Source organism: Eurytemora carolleeae, unplaced genomic scaffold, assembly GCF_000591075.1.
Source record: "Eurytemora carolleeae unplaced genomic scaffold, Eaff_2.0 scaffold219, whole genome shotgun sequence".
NCBI classification, from domain to species: domain Eukaryota; kingdom Metazoa; phylum Arthropoda; class Copepoda; order Calanoida; family Temoridae; genus Eurytemora; species Eurytemora carolleeae.
In genome coordinates, this window is record NW_019396115.1 from 161,612 (window position 1) to 180,654 (window position 19,043).

A 19,043-nucleotide genomic window follows, 5' to 3' on the forward strand; every position below is an offset into this window, starting at 1 on the left:
TGCGTAAGATTTCAGGAGGGGAAGGAGGTGGATGGGAGGGTTCAGGAGAGGAAGAAGGCGGATGGGAGGGTTTAGGAGGAGAAGGAGGTGGATTGTAAGGTTCTGGAGGGGAAGGAGTTGGATGTGAGGGTTTGGGAAGGGAAAGGTGGTGGATGGGAGGTTTAAGGAGGGGAAGGAGGAGGGGGGGTTGGGTCAGGAGGGAAAGGAGGTGGATGGGAGGGTTCAGGAGGGGAAGGAGGTGGATGGGAGGGTTCAGGTGGGGAAGGAGGTGGAGTGGAAAAGAGGTTTCATGGGGAAGGCAGAGTGCAGGATCTCCATCTATTTTTGTTAATAAAATAAGAGATTGAAAATAGAGAACAATTTATATCAATAAACTACCCCAAGCTTAATAAATTCAATGTTCTGGAAATTGCATTAAAATGCATTTTCATTATTCTTTAAATTAAAAAATAGCAGTTTTTAAGTGAAAATGAAAATAGATTTTTGATTAGTGTTCAAAAACTTATATTAATTTAGTGCACCCTACTAACCTGTCGATATGGCTATGGTTGCACCCTACTTACCTGTCTATGGCTCCACCCTGTTTACCTGTCTATGGCTATACTTGCACCCTGTATACCTGTCTATGGCTATGGCTGTGATGGAAAGGGTGGATACGAATACAGAAACTGAGTTGATACATGAGAAGAACCTGCAGAGGAGGGTTGTTGGACCAAATCTCCACCAACTAGATACAGTGAAACCCATTAAACTGTGGAATAGGAAGACGATATGAAAGAGATATTATGTCCATTTCAGGCTGCTATAAAGCAAAAAGTTTTACAAGTAGTTTTTAACTTTTTAACTAAACGCATTATATATTAAATTATTGATGTTTCATTAATCAATCAGTTCCTTCTCCTAGGAGTTATTTAAATAGGGAACTAGATAAATTCAATCCCAGTTAACACATTTTGTTCCTTCTCTAAGGAGTTAAACATAAAAGGAACCAGATAAATACAATACCAGTTAACACATTCAGTTCCTTCTCCAAGGAGCTAAACTAAATAAGGAACCAGATAAATACAATACCAGTTAACACATTCAGTTCCTTCGCCAACGGATAGCGAATAGATAAACTAAATTAACTAGACTAGTGCTGCAGGCAAATTTATTGAAACGAATGAAACCTTATGAAAATGTCATTCGCGAACGGACAAAATGTCAAACAATTTTGTTCATTTTGAACCAATAATCCAAATTTCAAATAAAACGTGCATCAAATATCCCAAGGTAATTCTCTAAAACAAGTTAAATAAACTATTGTTAACAAACACTGAAAACAGTTTTTATTATTCCATTAAAAGAAGCCGCAACTTTGTACGGTCCCAGCAACCTAACCTACCTATGGTCCCAGCCAACCTAACCTACCTATGGTCCCAGCCAACCTAACCTGCCCATGGTCCCAGCACACCTAACCTACCCATGGTCCCAGCCCTAACCTACCTATGGTCCCAGCCAACCTAACCTGCCCATGGTCCCAGCACACCTAACCTACCCATGGTCCCAGCCAACCTAACCTACCCATGGTCCCAGCCAATCTAACCTACCCATGGTCCCAGCCAACCTAACCTGCCCATGGTCCCAGCCAACCTAACCTACCCATGGTCCCAGCCAACCTAACCTATCCATGGTCCCAGCCAATCTAACCTACCTATGGTCCCAGCCAACCTAACCTGCCCATGGTCCCAGCACACCTAACCTACCCATGGTCCCAGCCAACCTAACCTACCCATGGTCCCAGCCAATCTAACCTACCCATGGTCCCAGCCAACCTAACCTGCCGATGGTCCCAGCCAACCTGACCTGCCCAAGGGCCCTAGAAAAACCTAAAATGCCCATGGGACCCATCCAACCTAACCTGACCATGGTCCCAGCCAACATAACCTGACCATGGGCCCTAGACAAACTTACCTGTCAATGGGACCCAGCCAACCTAACCTGTCCTGAAGTTCAGAGCTTCGTATACAATCTGTGATATTGTTCAATTCAAATAAAACTAGCTGTATTTAAAAAAGAGTGTCTAAACAAGTATACAGTCCCTTTAAACCTGGAAAAAAATGTAACACAGTAACGTCCCAGTGGCATTAATTAGGTGCACTGCAACACAGCAATAAATCGGGAACACTCGAGTACATTCCACAGAATAAATCATGATGCAGAGAGTAGGATGGAAAGGAGTAAAGAAAGGAGGAAGAATGGTATGGGAGGGTTTAATAGAGAGAAGTGAAAGAGGGGAAGAAGGGGAATAGGAAGGGTTAGAGGGGAAAGGGAAGGGTTAGAGGGGAAAGGGAGTGTTCAGGAAGAAAAGGAGAATGAGGCGGATGGGAGGTTTAAGGAGGGGGAGGAGGTGGATGGGAGGGTTTAGGAGGGGAAGGAGGTTGATGGGAGGGTTCAGGAGGGGAAAGGAGGTGGATGGGAGTGTATAGGATGGGAAGGAGGTGGATAGGATTTTCCATTAAAAGCTCCTTGAATGCTTTTACAGTGTCGGGGTGACACTGTAAAATATTGGCACAGGCGACCTTCTCGACATAAAACTTGTTATCAAGCTAATAACATTCCCGTGGTTCTACTAAGTTCTACAATCAAAATTTGAGGCAAATCGGTCAAAGGGTTCGGTCAGACAACCAAACAAACAATCAGATAGTGATTACTACGTCTATTTATATACTTTGCTTGTAGTCTGTTCGTCTGTTTGTATCAAATAAACGTAAAAAAAAAAAACAATTTTGTGGGACCTCTTGTGAAGTTGTGACCCGAGGGAAGGTTTAAAGTTTCAAAAATTTGCTTCTAACAAAATTCGGTTTTTTAAAGATTTTGTAAATTCGCAAAATTTTAATTATAAAATCTACGATTTTTTGGGGTTTTCGTTTTACAATGTAAACAAAGAGAACATGTTCACAATTGGAATAGAAGATGGACGCGAAGCGCCCTAAAAGCCTAGTTAAATAGCTTTAGATCCCAACCCTACTCTTTATTAATTATGTCATTTCCTTCTCAATAAATTTCGTCAGGGGGTAGATAATGTATTGTACCTGTATTTGATCTCCCAGTGGGTCAAAGGCATTGTAACTGCACATTGCCATAGGTCAGATATTGATAGGTTTAGGATTAGTAGGTTCCTAAACAGATAGGATTAGTAGGTTCATAGACAGATAGGATTAGTAGGTTCATAGACATAGAGGATTAGTAGGTTCCTAAAAAGATAGGATTAGTAGGTTCCTAAACAGATACGATTAATAGGATCTTAAACAGAAAGGATTAGAAGGTTTCTAAACTTATAGAATTAGTAGGTTCCTAAACAGATAGGATTAAGTGATTCCTAAACAGATAGGATTAGTAGGTTCATAATTTCTAGAATTTATTATTTAAAAGTAGGTTTTGAACTAAGTTGAGAATTCTCTTAGGATCCAAAATAAGGTTGTATGTATATATATATTCATATATATACATAAATATATAAATTGATTTTTGCTGATTATGCCAACACCAGATCTAGGATTAGTTTCCCAAAGGTTTAGAGGGAGTGAATAAGTTGGAGTCGGACCGAAAGAAATCATCATAATTGGAATCATATCAGACGACGGAGATCCAAATCTTTTGGAAAACCCAAATTATCATCGGAAACTCCAAGATTTTCATGTTAGACCCTAAGATTTACTTTGGAGACACCAAGCTTTTTATTCCCAGAAATGTCTACCCAGCCTCCAAAAATTGATTTTAAATCTCTCTAATAGAGTGAAATTTAAATATATATGGACGACTTATTTAACTTCAAATATTCAAAGGCACAAAGTTATTTTTTTCATGTCTAAGTCAGTAGTCTTACTGAAGCTGAGAAAAGTAAATAGCATAAACTAAAACTAAAGTGATTATGCACAAACTATATATTTACACATTAAAAATAGCGAACGATACAGATTGTTTTAAAGTGATAGGTGGAGAGACAGAACTTTTCAGAGATTTCTACGCTTTGGTTGGTGGACATATTCTTCCATAAACAACTCCTTCAACCTCTTCATCAATACTCTCCCTATCAGGGTTTATCAACATGAAAGATCTGTTAGTTGCTACGTCGTCGGCCGTGAACGTTATTTAGTCTCCATCCCTGCCCAGCCCAGCTGCCCCACTCCGTTAACCCCTTCTCTAGAGTTAAACGGTTTTTAAGAGTTGGCTTGGATCTGATACTAGTTCTAAGCATGGTTTTATTCTAAAACTTTTTAACGGGAAACTAAACTCTGGCTTGGGTTTGGTTCCTGTTCTATACAAAACTATTTATGTACAGCACTATATATACAGTCTCACGGTAATGAACCCGTGCTGGTTTACATTACCTTTCCGTCCTCAGAGGTTTTCTGCAGATAACGCCTCCAACTACCAATATATTTCCTAGCAATCCAACTAAACAAAAAATTTAATAAAACCAATTCTGGACAAGAGAACTTTAAATTGCAGTCAGGCCCAATCAAAATGTTTTCAAATTTACTCAAATATATAATATAGAGAATTACTGGCATTTTTATGCTTTGATACTGCAAGTTTTCATGGAAAGGAAATTTAGAAACTGGAGAAAAAAATAATATGGAATACAATTTGTTAATAAACTTTTTTCTGTTCTTTCATTTCAGTGTTCAGAGTTTGAAGAAATAGATCAAAGAGTTGTAAATTAAATAAAATCTTACTCGAACTATAGTTGCTCATCAGATTCATGAACAGAAAAAACAAACATAATATATTTTATACTATAAAGAGTATTTTCTTAGAAATACCCAATGTTCTTAAAATTCACTTTTTTTTTGTATGTTTGTTATTTTAAAATGTCAGTGTTATTTCATGTTTTAAAAGTTTTGAAATGTTTTCAATATTGTTTAATTTTATTGAAACAGAGATCAAAGTATCTAGATAAATGCAAATTATTTAAATGAAAGGTTACAAATTACAATTAGATCTAAATATGATTAATATGTTGAAAAGCCTTATTGGCAACAGAACCAACTGTGTTGGTATCTATTTTATGAGTCTTTGTTAAACACTCAAATTTCCTAATCCCTATATCTTTAAAACCTGATGGTTTTAACCTTTTATATTTCAAACTTGGATTATTTAATCTAGGAGAATTCAAAGCTTGAAATAGCTAAGGTCTCCTACATTGGGTTTCAAAGATAAAAACATGGAAAAATTAGAGCTTGTGGCAAAGATTCTTTTTCTTTTTGTCTTTCTTTTCATCTTTATTTTTCATCTTTATTTTTCATCTTTATTTTTCATCTTTATTTTTCATCTTTATTTTTCCTCTTTATTTTTTCATCTTTATTTTCATCTTTATTTTTTCATCTTTATTTTCATCTATATTTTTCATCTTTAATTTTCATCTTTATTTTTCATCTTTATTTTTCATCTTTATTTTTCCTCTTTATTTTTTCATCTTTATTTTCATCTTTATTTTTTCATCTTTATTTTCATCTATATTTTTCATCTTTATTTTTTCATCTTTATTTTCATCTTTATTTTTAATCTTTATTTTTCATCTTTATTTTCATCTTTATTTTCATCTTTATTTTTTCATCTTTATTTTCATCTTTAATTATGTTACTCTGTGATTCCAACCCTTACTTAGATTCCTTGACATTTCTCTTCAAACCTTCATCTCTCTTTTCACAAAGTTGAACATTGACTGGTGTTCAACTTTAACAGCCTGGTTCAATTTAAAAAGTTCTTTCAATATTTGTTCATTTCAATTTTGTGCCTTTTGAACCAACTAAGTTCTAGTACAATGTTTCTAGTAAAGAATAGAGAAGTTCACGCACCTCGGACCCTTTAGTAAAAGTAAATTTAACCTAAAGCCTGACACAGTACAAACTGGGACTGGAAAGGTTGACGGCTGCCCGTGAGTTCAACATAGTAAAAACATATTTTTAGAATCACCTTCTCTTGGTTTGGATGTCTATTTTTGAATACTTAATAAAAAGCTTGATACAAGCCAAAGCATAAAAAGAAAGTCGTCATCATTGTATGTATATACACTCTTACAGGGTGTCCCACATCATATTAGACCGAGAACTGGTCTAAATTACGATTTTCGGGACTAATTAGAAAATTTCATTAGAATGAATCATTTTGAAAAATAACATAAGTCTTATACAAGAATTTTCTTGCAGAAAATGAAAAGTTTTTCGAGTATTAAGGGTTTATTTTGGTGTTAAAGATTGGAGATAATCTAATATGATATGGGACGCTCTGTATATTGTAGGAATAACTTTAAATTGTAAAAACTTAAAATTTTGAAGAAAAAAAAATATCCTGAATTTGTTGAATTAAAGACGAAAGTTTAAAAATATTAAGCAGTTTCCCATTTCATGTTCAATAGCTTCAGTTGTATTGTAGCATAATACAAGTGCAGCTCATTAAAAAATTAGACCTCTAAGTTCTAACTGCAATGGTTCGGGGGGGGGGGGGGGTTTTAATGGCCGAAAAGGCCGGAAAAATGTGAAGAAAAAAAATTTCGATAATCAGAAAAGTTTAGAAAAGGGACATTAAAGTAATGAAGTTAATTTAATGTTGTTTGCAAAGCAGATAGCCATACTAGTAAATTATTAAATTCGTGAGATGGGCCTCTTCACAATGCACAATTGCTGGGCCCTCCCCTTCCAGTATGTTTAGGGTTAATATGAAATGGTATATATCCAGGGTGATGCATAATACATTTACTCTGCTTTAGCTGCTAAAGCAAATCTATCCACAGATTAAATAGATTAAAGAATTGAAAGGTTAGAGTTGATAACATTTTCTTCATAAAGATCTCCAAGTGATCAGCCCCAAATTATTTGTGGGACCTCACATGATCCCAGAAATGGTTTTTGTTAGAAACTTAGAATTGAAAAATATTTGCCACAAAATCCACAAAGAAAAACGATAACAGAGCAACAATCTAAAGCTAAAGATGTGCGCGAAGCGCTATGAAAGCCTAGTTTAATTAAAATGTATTTGAACCACATAAACTAAAATTAGCCACTTATCTTGGGAACAGATTCAAGTTTAAGAGTGGTTTAACTTAGTGTGTTCGTAGCTCAACTACTTCTTAAGCTATTAATTAAATTTTTCCCTGGTTAGAAGTATGTATTATGGGGAGAGTTATCAGTTTCTTTATATCTATTTATTTATTTTTTGTATACTGTATATTATTCCAATCAGTTTCTTTATCTATTTATTTATTTATTGTATACTGTATATTATTCCAATCAGTTTCTTTATCTATTTATTTTTTTATTGTATACTGTATATTATTCCAATCAGTTTCTCTATCTATATTTATTTATTTATTGTATACTGTATATTATTCCAATCAGTTTCTTTATCTATTTATTTATTTATTGTATATCTGTATATTATTCCAATCAGTTTTCTTTGAGTTTTCATCCAATACCTTCGTTCTTTGATTAAAAAAGTTTTCAACATAATCCCAAAGTTGTTCCTAATTCTTTACTTCTTTTTTTCCAATAAGATGTTTTTAGAAAGTGGTGTGATGTAAGCACATAGATTCAAGCAGTTATGAAAATTATACATAAATTTTCATAACTGGGTCCACTTTGGATTATCGCAATGTTTTTGCCTTTGGTTTTGCTTTACTAACTCAATATATACACGTTTTAAGCCCTAAACATACACATCTCAGAAATATAAAAAGCTTTTTTCTATCTTTAGTTTAAAAGAAGTAATTGACAAAATATTGATCGATTTTCACTTGAGAGCTTGCAGATGTTGTTTTACTGTGTCTGGTGGGTTAATTATATAAAACAAATAATGCGTGTACGTAAACTGTATTTCCACCACCCAAAAGAAAACTTTCTCTGAAAGATTTCTGAATAAAAAGAGATAATCTCGTACGTGTAAGTAGTTCAGAGCCCTAAACTTAATACAGGGTATCGTCATAAATACCTGGAATATAAAACCAGGTTTCTAGACATATTTGTGGAAAAGAACAGTTTTGTAGATCCCAATTTTTTTTTTCTTCAGAATTATAATTTATTTTTGGTTTTGTTTTATTCTTTTTATATTTTCTAGTTTCTGAAATCAAACTTTACACAAATGTTGGACCTCAAATAGACTTGGAAGTTACGTTCAAAGCAAAGATAAGAGAGTATATATATATATTAAAGGCTAGAATATTCAATATTTTACACAGCTAGGGTTTCCAATCGAAATTTTGGCGTTGGTTCATTTTATAGAAAGACATTTCATAGATAAAGACATTTCATATATAGGGCCTTTAATAGTAAAGATCTACATTTCATAGATAGTACATTTTATAGATAAAGACATCATATCATATGCACGGATAAGATATTCAATAGACAGAGGATATTTTTTACATATGATATTTCTTTTCTTTTCTTTTCATCTTTATATTTTCCCTTGTATATGAACAATCATCTCTGTCTATGAAATGTCTTACTCTTATCACGCAGGCCATGTCTTTCTTCTACCGTGTCAGAGAAACAATTGAGAAGTTGCAGTTTTTCTATTTTTTTTTACGGATTTTTAACAATTTACTCAAGCATTTTTATTCAAAAAAGCTTTTTGAAACTTGTATTCACAGATGAAAAAGTTGAATTTTAAGTTCTATCTATGAAATGTCATCATTATGAAATGTTTTTCTATGAAATGTCTTTCACATGAAATGTCCCAACGGCCTTAAATTCTATATTCACGCTTAATTTCGTGCAAAATATCTTTTTTCTAATGAATTCGCAAAACTGGTTTCGTATTGATGCGAAATGGATGCGAAATGGATGCGAAATTTCGTTAAAAAAGTAATTTTGTGAAAAACCATGAAACCGTTGCGCAAGAGAATCTACTGTTTCCTGGAAACCCTATTCCAAAGCAAGTCCATTATGTACAACTGGAGTACAAGAACAATAAACAGACTTCTGTACACAGGGATATTTAAGGATCCATTGAATTCGAAATATAAAACCTTAAAAAAAGACTAAATTGTTAAATGTTGTATAGAGTATTTCTTTAAAAAATGTAAAAAAATGTTAATGTTTAATTTGACATTTTGAATAATCTCGGTAAGACCTCCAATTACCCGACATAAAGTAGTCGGGTAATTGGGAGTATCCTAAAAGATTGGCATACTTTACTACAAAAGATACTATTGCAATGCTATTGCATATTTTATTGTAAATGATTAATTCTAAAACATAAAACAAATTGTAAATTAAAGTGATCCCTGGAAGATGATGGTATAAGCATGGGTGTAAATGTAGAATTCCACAACCCCTTCTATATAAAGTCATCAGAGACAACCTTCCTGGTTCAGTTCCGGGTCTACTTGAATATTGTTGAACTTTAGAGTTTAAAGTTCACTCAAAACCATTTGCAGGAATATAACATGTCGTGCCGGTACGACAATAGATTTATAGCCCAGTCCACGATGTCTAATTAGCGGTATGTATTTAATCGGATATTTATCAGTTGTTATTATCTTTATTGCCAGCCAGTCATCTAATATTATGAACACGTAGAGTTACTCTGCAAAAAGTTTGCAGTATTGGAGTTCGTACTTTCAAAACTAAGGTTTAGAAAATGCACCATTCCAACACATACTAGGATTATAGGAAAAAGAAAAAAGGGTGAAAAATATATGGTCTAAAACAATTCTGATTAAAACTGTTGTAAAATTTCAATCATATCATCTCTAAAATAAGGTTTAACCGTTTAGTAAAATTCAATTAATTTAAAAAAAAATAATTTTAACAGGATGCCTTTTTTTAAAATTTTCTAGATTTTTCCACAGAATCTATGGATTTTGCTAAATTTCTGATAAGATCAATTTTGTTCCAGGAATTTTCAAAGATTTTTCTCAATTCTTCGTTTGAGAAAAATTGGCATAAATTGAAAAACTTTTGCAGTTTGTCACTCCCAGTCCCAGTTTAACAGTTTTTATAATAAGAAAAACTTGGTTGATCAAAAATATGAAAATGCGGAAAAAACCTTCTTTACAACCATAGAGAATAGAATATATATTAGAGGGGAATTTAAAGAATTACTCGGTATGAATTTTTTCAGTCCCTTTCAGCCTGAAAGGGAGTTTAAAGTGTACAAATCATGTAAATGTTCACAAGTTATGTGCAGTAGAGTACATTAATACAGTATGTTCCCTAGACAAATCATTTCAATTTCGAATTTTTTAAACTGTTAAATAAACTTTATAATGAATTAGGTGAATGAAAACATCATTTGATTTATACTTATAACGAAAAATCATCGTTTGCAAAGTGGAAGGCATAGAGTCTATGTGAAATGATCATTGGTCAATTATGAAACCAGCCTATTTCAAAATTTTGTTTTCTTTTAATATTAATTTTAGATTTTCTATAAAAAGATATTCCAGGGCCCAAAAGGTTATATAGCATAAATATGTGAAATACACCTGCAGTATGGAAACAGTACAACAAAATGGCCGTTTTACACTTTTTTCTAGTAAATTCCTCTCTAATATATATTCTATTCTCTATGTTTACAACATTTGCCTCCCCCCTCTCACAACTTATCAAAGGTATCTATGTTCCTTCTTAGAATTTAAAATATGATTTATTAAACTGTACAATTTTTCCTAACAATATTTTCACGGTTTTATTTTTATTCAAATTGATTTGCAGACGTTTTAACCATAATTGACACTGGTAAGTATAATTTGTTTGTTTATCGTGCATAACTTAAAACATATTCGTAATGTTTAGATCTTCTAATAGAATTTAAATCATATATGTCTAATGTTTCTTTTAACAAGATTTAATACATTTCTAATGTTTCTTTTATGAAATCTATTTTTAATATTTCCTAGGCATGATTGAAAACATATTTTTAATGTTTGTTTCAACATGTTTACTTTGACATAAATTTGAATCTGATTTATGTTTTCTTTTTATTTGAACTTAACCCTTATTTTTCACTTACTTGATCCGATGATAAGATAAAGCAAGGAGATGATGTTTAACGAAAGATCCGAGGTCCTAAGATAGAAAATTTTCAAATATTCTCATTTTTGAAAATATGCAAATTTTCAATTTTTCAACACATTGAATATCAATTTGTGTCTGTCATCGCAGAGAAAGGAGCTGGAATTTAAAGATATAAGAACAGAGTCCGAATTTGATGAATTTAGGCCGCGTCTCAAATCTGCCAAAAACCGGTTTTCATTGAGCGCCGGCATAATTCTTGAAACATTGAATACAATTTCAAGTGAACTAACCATATTTGAGCCGCGGCTCAAATTTAAGCCGTGACTCTGATTCTTTAAATTCGGCCTCAATTTTATTTCAAGAGAGATAAGATAAGATCGAAAAGATATATTTTATTGCTTTTATCGGTTGTGTTAAATATAACAAAATAAAGATGTTTTCAATGCATTAAAACAACGGAGGGATTATATGAATATTTTATTCCGTAAACTGAATAAACAGCTAAAATTTACATTTCAGTGGAAACTCATGGTTACACACTGTGTTTGCTTCAAATTGGCTGTTTTTTTTTCGAAGAAAAACTTCATTAAGATAAAAGAGCACCTCGGAATTGTGGCATTATATCTTTTAAAGTCTAAACGTATTCTTTGCAAATTGCTATACTGTTGCACAATATTTGGTGCGCTATTTAAATTAAACAAAATTTATATGGTGTTAGTAGGGCAAAAAGTAAAGCTAATTCAGATATTTTCTTGTTTAAAGTAAAGTTTATTGTTTTACGAGATATTGTATGTCAATTTTGACTGCTATTTGGTGAATTATTGCAATACAATGGCATCCATAAAAACAGTATTGCAGAAAATAGTAGGTACTTAAAATTTCTAATAAAAATTATTTCTAGAACTAAGAAATTTTTTAATTTTTTATTTTGTGCATTTTCATATTAAAGATACAAAGCAAGAAAAGCATAAAAAAAGAAGAAGAAAAAGAATAGGAAGATGGCATTAAAGCAGTCTTATGTTTATTTGAATATTGTTTACCAATGAATAAAGAGGGTCAACTCCGAACATTAAATATTCAGGTTTAATCTCAATTTCTCGATTTCCTGAATTTCTTAATTTTTCAAATCGATTTCTTTGACCGATAAAACGTAAATCGATTTCTATGACCGATAAAACGTAAATCGATTTCTATGACCGGTAAAACGTAAATCGATTTCTATGACCGGTAAAACGTAAAAAAAACATATTGACAAGTAATTCAACATTCCAGTAAATATTGATTTGATAAATGCGATAACAATACAAAAAAAACGTCTAGTTATGCAAATTTGAGGCAAAGTTAGGTAATATTTGAATTAATTGTTTTTGAAGATATATCGATAAAGCCAAGAAGCGCTCTGAATGACTATATTAAGCTAAGTAAAGGTTAAACTGTGCCTGGTACTATCTGGACTGTATTCATTCTTGAACTGCTTGAACTCATTCATCAATTCATCATCAGTTTCTACCATTACTCTGAAAATAAATAGAACTTTTGCCACACATTTCTATTTTATAATTCCTAATCGATTATCTAAACGTGCAAAGGGTACCATTGTGAATTGGCATGAATAACCCGCTTACAATAAAAGTCCCTTAAAGCCCATCCCTATATCCTGGTAAATATAGAACTAAAGTGAACTAGTGAACCCCATACCTATATCCTGGTAAATATAGAACTAAAGAAAACTAGTGAACCCCATACCTATATCCTGGTAAATATAGAACTAAAGAAAACTAGTGAACCCCATACCTATATCCTGGTATCCATGGAACTAAAGAATACTAAAGAACTCTATCCCTATATCCTGGTATATATAGAACTAAAGAATACTAAAGAACTCTATCCCTATATCCTGGTAAACATAATCCTAAAGAATACTAACGAACCCAATCCCTATATCAATAGAACTAAAGAATACTAGTGAACCCTAGCCATATATCCTGGTATATATAAAACTAAAGAATACTAAAGAACTCTGTATCCTGGTGTACATACTACTGAAGTTTTATACCGGAGAAATCTCCGATCTTCTCTTCTCTGACAGAGTGCAGAATGCAAGTCTGCATTTGCGCAACCACCATTCTCTTCTCTCGACAACTCAAATTTAAAGGAGTTTTGTCGCGGTCACCACTATGTAATACAATCAGATAAAACCTTAATTTTTGGATTATAAAACTCTAACTATTTTTGTCAGAAAATCAAGTTTTAATCTGTGATAAATGTGCCATATTTTTGAATTGTGATTTAATTTACCATAGAAAATTGAAACTGGAGTGCCTTCTTCAAACTAAAATAAAATGCTCGTAAGAGTGATATCTTATAAGAGTTTTATTAAAACTCCTTTATGGAAGAGGTATTGAGGAGAACATAAATGTTTGAATATATAATTAATTTGTTTTCTAGCACTATTGCGTGAAATTAGAACTAGAGGAGCAGCGGAGTTATACAAACATGTAACTATGTTAATTGAATTTTAGCTTTGCCTCCTGGTTCGTTTGCAGTGTAATATCGATCTAACCACTGCAAACTAACCAGAAGGTCAAATTATGCATCGTTAATGGTACGATTTTGTGACCTCGTCGCTCCTCTAGTTTTTATTTTTACGTAAAAATAGGAGAAAACAAATTTATTCAGTTTAATATTTAAAATTCAAAACATTTGTGTTCTTGTCAATAGTTTATTGTAAAAGGAGTTATGCATGGCAAAATTGATAAGATTTTTTTCAAAATCATTTCACACATTTTTTATCTCTTACTTTTGTTTTCCCAATTTCGACATTCTTTAAGTAATAGTTTGATGTTATTAAAAAAAAAAAGGTTAATAGTTCTTTTAACATTGTTGCTGAATAAATGAACTTTCACAAATATTATTAAACTTGCATAAACATACAAAATAACTGATAAGTGCCCCATGAAGATCTGGAAAAGATTTCTGGAAGATTTTATTAAATTGCCCAACTTGTCCCTGCATAGAGTCTGGAACAGTTATACAATCCTCTGATACCAGTAAGAAGATTGAGATCAATGGAACTTTCAACTGTAAGACCAGAAATGTAGTTTACCATATAACATGTGAGCAGTGAAAACTACAATATATAGGACAGACAACAAGATCTTTAGATGAAAGAGTGAGAGAACATATTGGTTACATTAGAAATCTCCATACAAACCAGCCTACAGGAGAACATTTTAACCTTCCATGAACTGTACCATCTAAAAGTTAGCGTTCTAGAGAAGGGAGGGAACCTTTGGAGATGCTTTTACTTGAAGTTCGGGAATCTAAATACATCAGAGATTTTATGACTGAACTCAGAGGAATGAACAGAAAAAATAGTTTTTATTCAATTGTAAACTCTAATTCAGTATTTTTATGAATAAAAGAGTTTTGTTTATGTCCAATTCTTTAAAAGGTTTAAATATCCCCTCTTAAACAAGCCGCCCCCCCCCCCCCCGATTAACGTTTATAAAGAGATTTAAAAAAATGTATATTAAAATGTATATTAAAATGTATATTAAAATGTATATTAAAATTACAGCAAAAATCCGAGGTCCATTATTATTATAACACTTTTCATATTAAAGATTTATGCATAAAATAATAAAAGTGTTAATTTAGAAAAGCACTACAAAAACAGTTTGCACTACTGTGAAACAAAATAAATAATATACACAATTTGTACTTACCTAATAAAGTTGTCGGCATAGGGATTCTGTTTTTACTAGATATAATTATACCCTAAACTTAATGTTTAAAAAGGTTGTTTTGTAGGGGTTGTTGGCTCAATTTCTTTGTTGTAATATAATAACGAAGACTTTATATGTTCAGACCATTTGATTTTATAGTTTAATAAATTGAAATCAATTTTCAAGATGCTAAAATAAAACCACATTTTGAAAATACAAAGACTTAAAGTAAATAAATTTACTGGTTTAACTAGAATAAAACTGTTATTATCACTTTACTGGAGTAAATTATATTTTTACTGAAACCCCGTTCATAAGATTTTTTTTTAATTGCTTGCTTTTTTAGTAATGGCATAAGTAAGTTGGAATAAATTCGGACCTTGCTTTCTAGATTTGAGAGTTATATATGATATAATAAAAGAAGACATTTGTGTATATATATATATATATATGTTGCGTATAGCCGGCCAAACGGCTGGACCGATTGGGCTAAAAAATTTTGTGAATACTCATGTGTGGCCGGGGACTGTTACGGGCTTTAAAAAATTGGATTTTTTTTTAATTTTTCAAAATATTTTTTTCAAATTTTTTTTTTCCAAGGGCAACGCTGGGCCCTTCAGCTAGTATGATAAAAAAAATGTCGATTAAATTTAACTGCTTGTAAGAAAAAGCTTCTTGCTATTTTAAAAATATATAATATTTACCATTATTCAAGTTTATGCTCAAGACCAGATGGTGTTGCTAAACACATTGTTTAAATTGAAAACAACAAAATGAGAAAAAGTTTTTAGATTTATTATTCAGTTTATGTGAACTCCATAATCCATATTATAAAGATTGGATGAACGCTTTGCAAAATTTATTATTTTAAAAACACAAAACAAGAAGAAATTTACTGTTTTATTTAGGCAGACACTTCGAGTGTGCGAGGTGGGGAAGACTTCACTGCCGCGCTTAATTAAAAGAATGATTAAGGGGATATGCCATTTGTAGATCGAGATTGAATCCTAGCCGCAGCACTCGGCCCAGAAAGTGTCATAACTTAACCTAACCATAAATAAAAGAAAGTGTCTATAACTTAACCTAACCCGTGGCTTCAGCGCTCGGGCCCCTAGCCTGTCCTAGCCGCAGCAATCGGCCCAGAAAGTGTCTTAACCTTACTTAACCTAAATAAATACTAATTTAATTGAAAATTGTTAAAAAAGTTGTTATGTACAAAAGTAAAATCTGCAGTGAAGTCTTTCCTGCACCTCGCACACTCGAAGGTTGGAGTTCAGCGTCTGCCTTTTATTTATGAATTTACATTTAAATGAAGAAAATAATACGGCACAACCACTAGATGTGCAACTTACATGACTTGATGCCCATGGGTATGATTTATGGCTGGATTTATGTTCAAAGTTGAAAAAAATATGCAAAAAAATTTCGACTTTCTTTTTTTTAATGAACCAATTTACGATGATATATGGTGACTTGAAAAGCAACAGTTAAAAGCTAAAATTGTTACCTAAAAGCTTAGTACAATATATATGATAGGCTTGTAGGGCGCTTCGCGCTCATATTATTTTTTAAACTTTTAATAGGCTTTATCTGTGAGCATCTTCTCTTTGTACGGTATAAAAAAATTATTTTAAATTTGCGGATTTAATAATATTTTTTCGCACATTTAACATATTTTTATGGTGCCTTTTAAAAGCAAAAAAAAACCATCAATTTATAAAACCACTTTCTTTTCATCTTGAAAACCACTAACCCATCCAACCTTATGATCGATGAGATTTTTCTTAATCATTTCTTAGAGCAGATGCTCTCTAAAGTCTATGTCGACGTATGTACATATATATATATAATACTACAAAAAAGTACATGTAAGGTAAAATCAAAGACCGAGAGGTGTGGTAACCCTGTCTTGAAAAATATGAAACTTTTTATAGCAGTCTGGATCTATGTGTCCCCCCCCCTGTGCCTTCCCGACTCCTGTTTGAATGAATTGTTTTGCTATTATTACTACAAAGCTTTCAAAGTTGTTAAAAAGAACTTTTTAGAAAGTTTTACAATTCTTATTAAATTCACGGATCATGTTATTGTTAGGTTTATATAAATAGTTACTGCGCAGAAAATTAATGAACATTAAGATTTGCAATTTGACCAATTTTCATAGCAAAATTATATTGTAAATGCATATTGCAATTATATGGAAAAGAACCGCATAATAATGTGATAAAAAGTACTTAAAAATAATACGGGAAAATTTTTTAACACAGTTGTCCATTAAAGTCAATGTGAAAAAACTTAGATGTAAAAATGCAATGGTTCAAAAATATGGAAATACATGTGAAAAATGCTTTAATCAGGAACCAATTAGAATTTAGTTTTTTCAGACAAAAAAATATTTTTTTACTTATTTTATATTTAAAAATCATGATTTTCCCTTCTCTGCTTTTTGGCAATTAATTTCCCCTAATTCAACCCCTTTAAATCTTTAGCTTGCTTTTTGTCTATCTATCTATCTATCTATCTATCTATCTATCTATCTATCTATCTATCTATCTATCTATCTATATATCTAAATCTATCTATCTATCTATCTATCTATCTATCTATCTATCTATCTATCAATCTATCTATCTATCTATCTATCTATCTATCTATCTATCTATCTATCCATCCATCTAGCTCTTCTACCCGTGTTTACCCAAACCAAGTTGAAACCTGCATTTCCCCCCGAAATTAGAAATATACAAGAATACTATTTTACTTCCAGTTAAACAGAAAACTTGAGACCAATAGTTTATCCAGACATTTTTTTTTGAGAACAAAATTAATCATTTTGTGGATTTGATAAGATAAAGATCAGTCCAGTTTTGTAGTTTATTGGGGATTTTACTTATTCTTTGAAGGTGGTTAAAATTTTGAAATGTAATTTTTTTATTTAGACAAACATAAAGTTTTGAACGCTCAATTTCAATTATTGCAGGAGATACAATTTGAAATGTTGAATAATCTTGCAAAATATTATTTGATGAATCTCTATAGTTATGTACCATGAACCATAGGATAAAAAAAACAAAGACATTTGTTTAAAAATAATAATGAAGGATGCATGTATTGCTAAAGGATCCTCCATTTAAACGTTTCATGTCCCCCCATTTACTAGAGTATCCTTCAATCAGAGAAGCAATGATAAAAAATATTTTGGATAGGGATTATTTCTGTCATTTTTTCTTCGTTTTCTCTGTTAAATGATGAATCCACAAGTCACATTTAGAGAAACCGCAATTGTTAAAAAACAAGAATATCTCTATTATTTTTGTTCAAATAAAGTTTTATATATGCAATGCTACCGTTGTGAATCAGGCATATCAAGTCAATGGCATCGGAAAAAAAGATTATTCAAAAATTGAGTTATTTGAAGGACATGGCTATCAGGACGCTTCGCGCCTATTTTCTATTTCAACTTCTAAATGTTGCTAAATCTATCAGCATTTTCTCTTCAACTTACATTTTTGCGGATTTACAATTTTTTTCGTGGATTTTCTGAAAATCAAAAATGTTTTGATTCAATACCTTGGAATTTAAGAGAATCCATAAACCTCCCCTATCGGTTCAGTCGGTTTGACGTTTATTTACGTAAAGTAAAATTAACGTAAGATTTATATTTTATATATTTTTATAATAACTTCTCTTGTTGAAGAGCTTTTATGTCTTGAATTTGTAATATGCTGTTCTTACACTTTTTGCGTACAATCAGAACCAGAGGAGCAACGGAATCACAAACATTTAATATTAATGTCAATTGAATTTGACCATCGCCTCTTGGTTAGTTTACAGAATATCGGTTACAAACAAACAAACAAACTAAAATATAAATAAAGATAAATGTTTTTGTTGGTTTTTTCTTTGATAATCTTATTTTTAATAAAGACTATGGTCAGAATTATCATTTTTGAATTTTAACAAGGATAAATGTTATTCTTTTGTGAAATGCTGGTTTCAACTTCAAACAGAATTATGAAAACCTTTCATTTCGAACAAAATTTCATTTAATGAAATATAAATAAAATATTTTCGTAATGTATTCTTTAGTAGATATAAAAGGGTACATTTGATAAATTGCTTGAAACGCTGATTCATTAAAGAAAATAAAGCATAAAAGAAATACTGGAAATTTAGCTAATTGAGTAAAAATAAGACAAAGATGAATAGAAAATCCGATTATCAAGAAAAAAAGCTTTATTTTGATGGTACTTGATTATCTTACATATTATTTACAAATAGAGAAAAGATTTTTGATTTCGAAAATACTTTCGTA

At 31.7% G+C, this 19,043-nt stretch overlaps 1 protein-coding gene across 1 annotated transcript in view; it reads right to left on the reverse strand.

Annotated features, from left to right (window-relative positions):
- The window catches only part of LOC111695378 (neuropeptide F receptor), a 31,320-nt gene extending 18,804 nt beyond the window's left edge, over window positions 1–12,516 (reverse strand). Inside the window, exons 1-5 of the mRNA XM_023464697.1 lie at window positions 12,443–12,516; window positions 10,999–11,054; window positions 4,374–4,440; window positions 3,075–3,161; window positions 620–727 (exon numbers count right to left, since the gene is read on the reverse strand). Coding sequence (XP_023320465.1) covers window positions 620–727; window positions 3,075–3,161; window positions 4,374–4,440; window positions 10,999–11,054; window positions 12,443–12,516 — 392 coding nt within the window. The remainder of the gene's footprint in view (window positions 1–619; window positions 728–3,074; window positions 3,162–4,373; window positions 4,441–10,998; window positions 11,055–12,442) is intronic.
- Window positions 12,517–19,043: the final 6,527 nt, after the last annotated feature.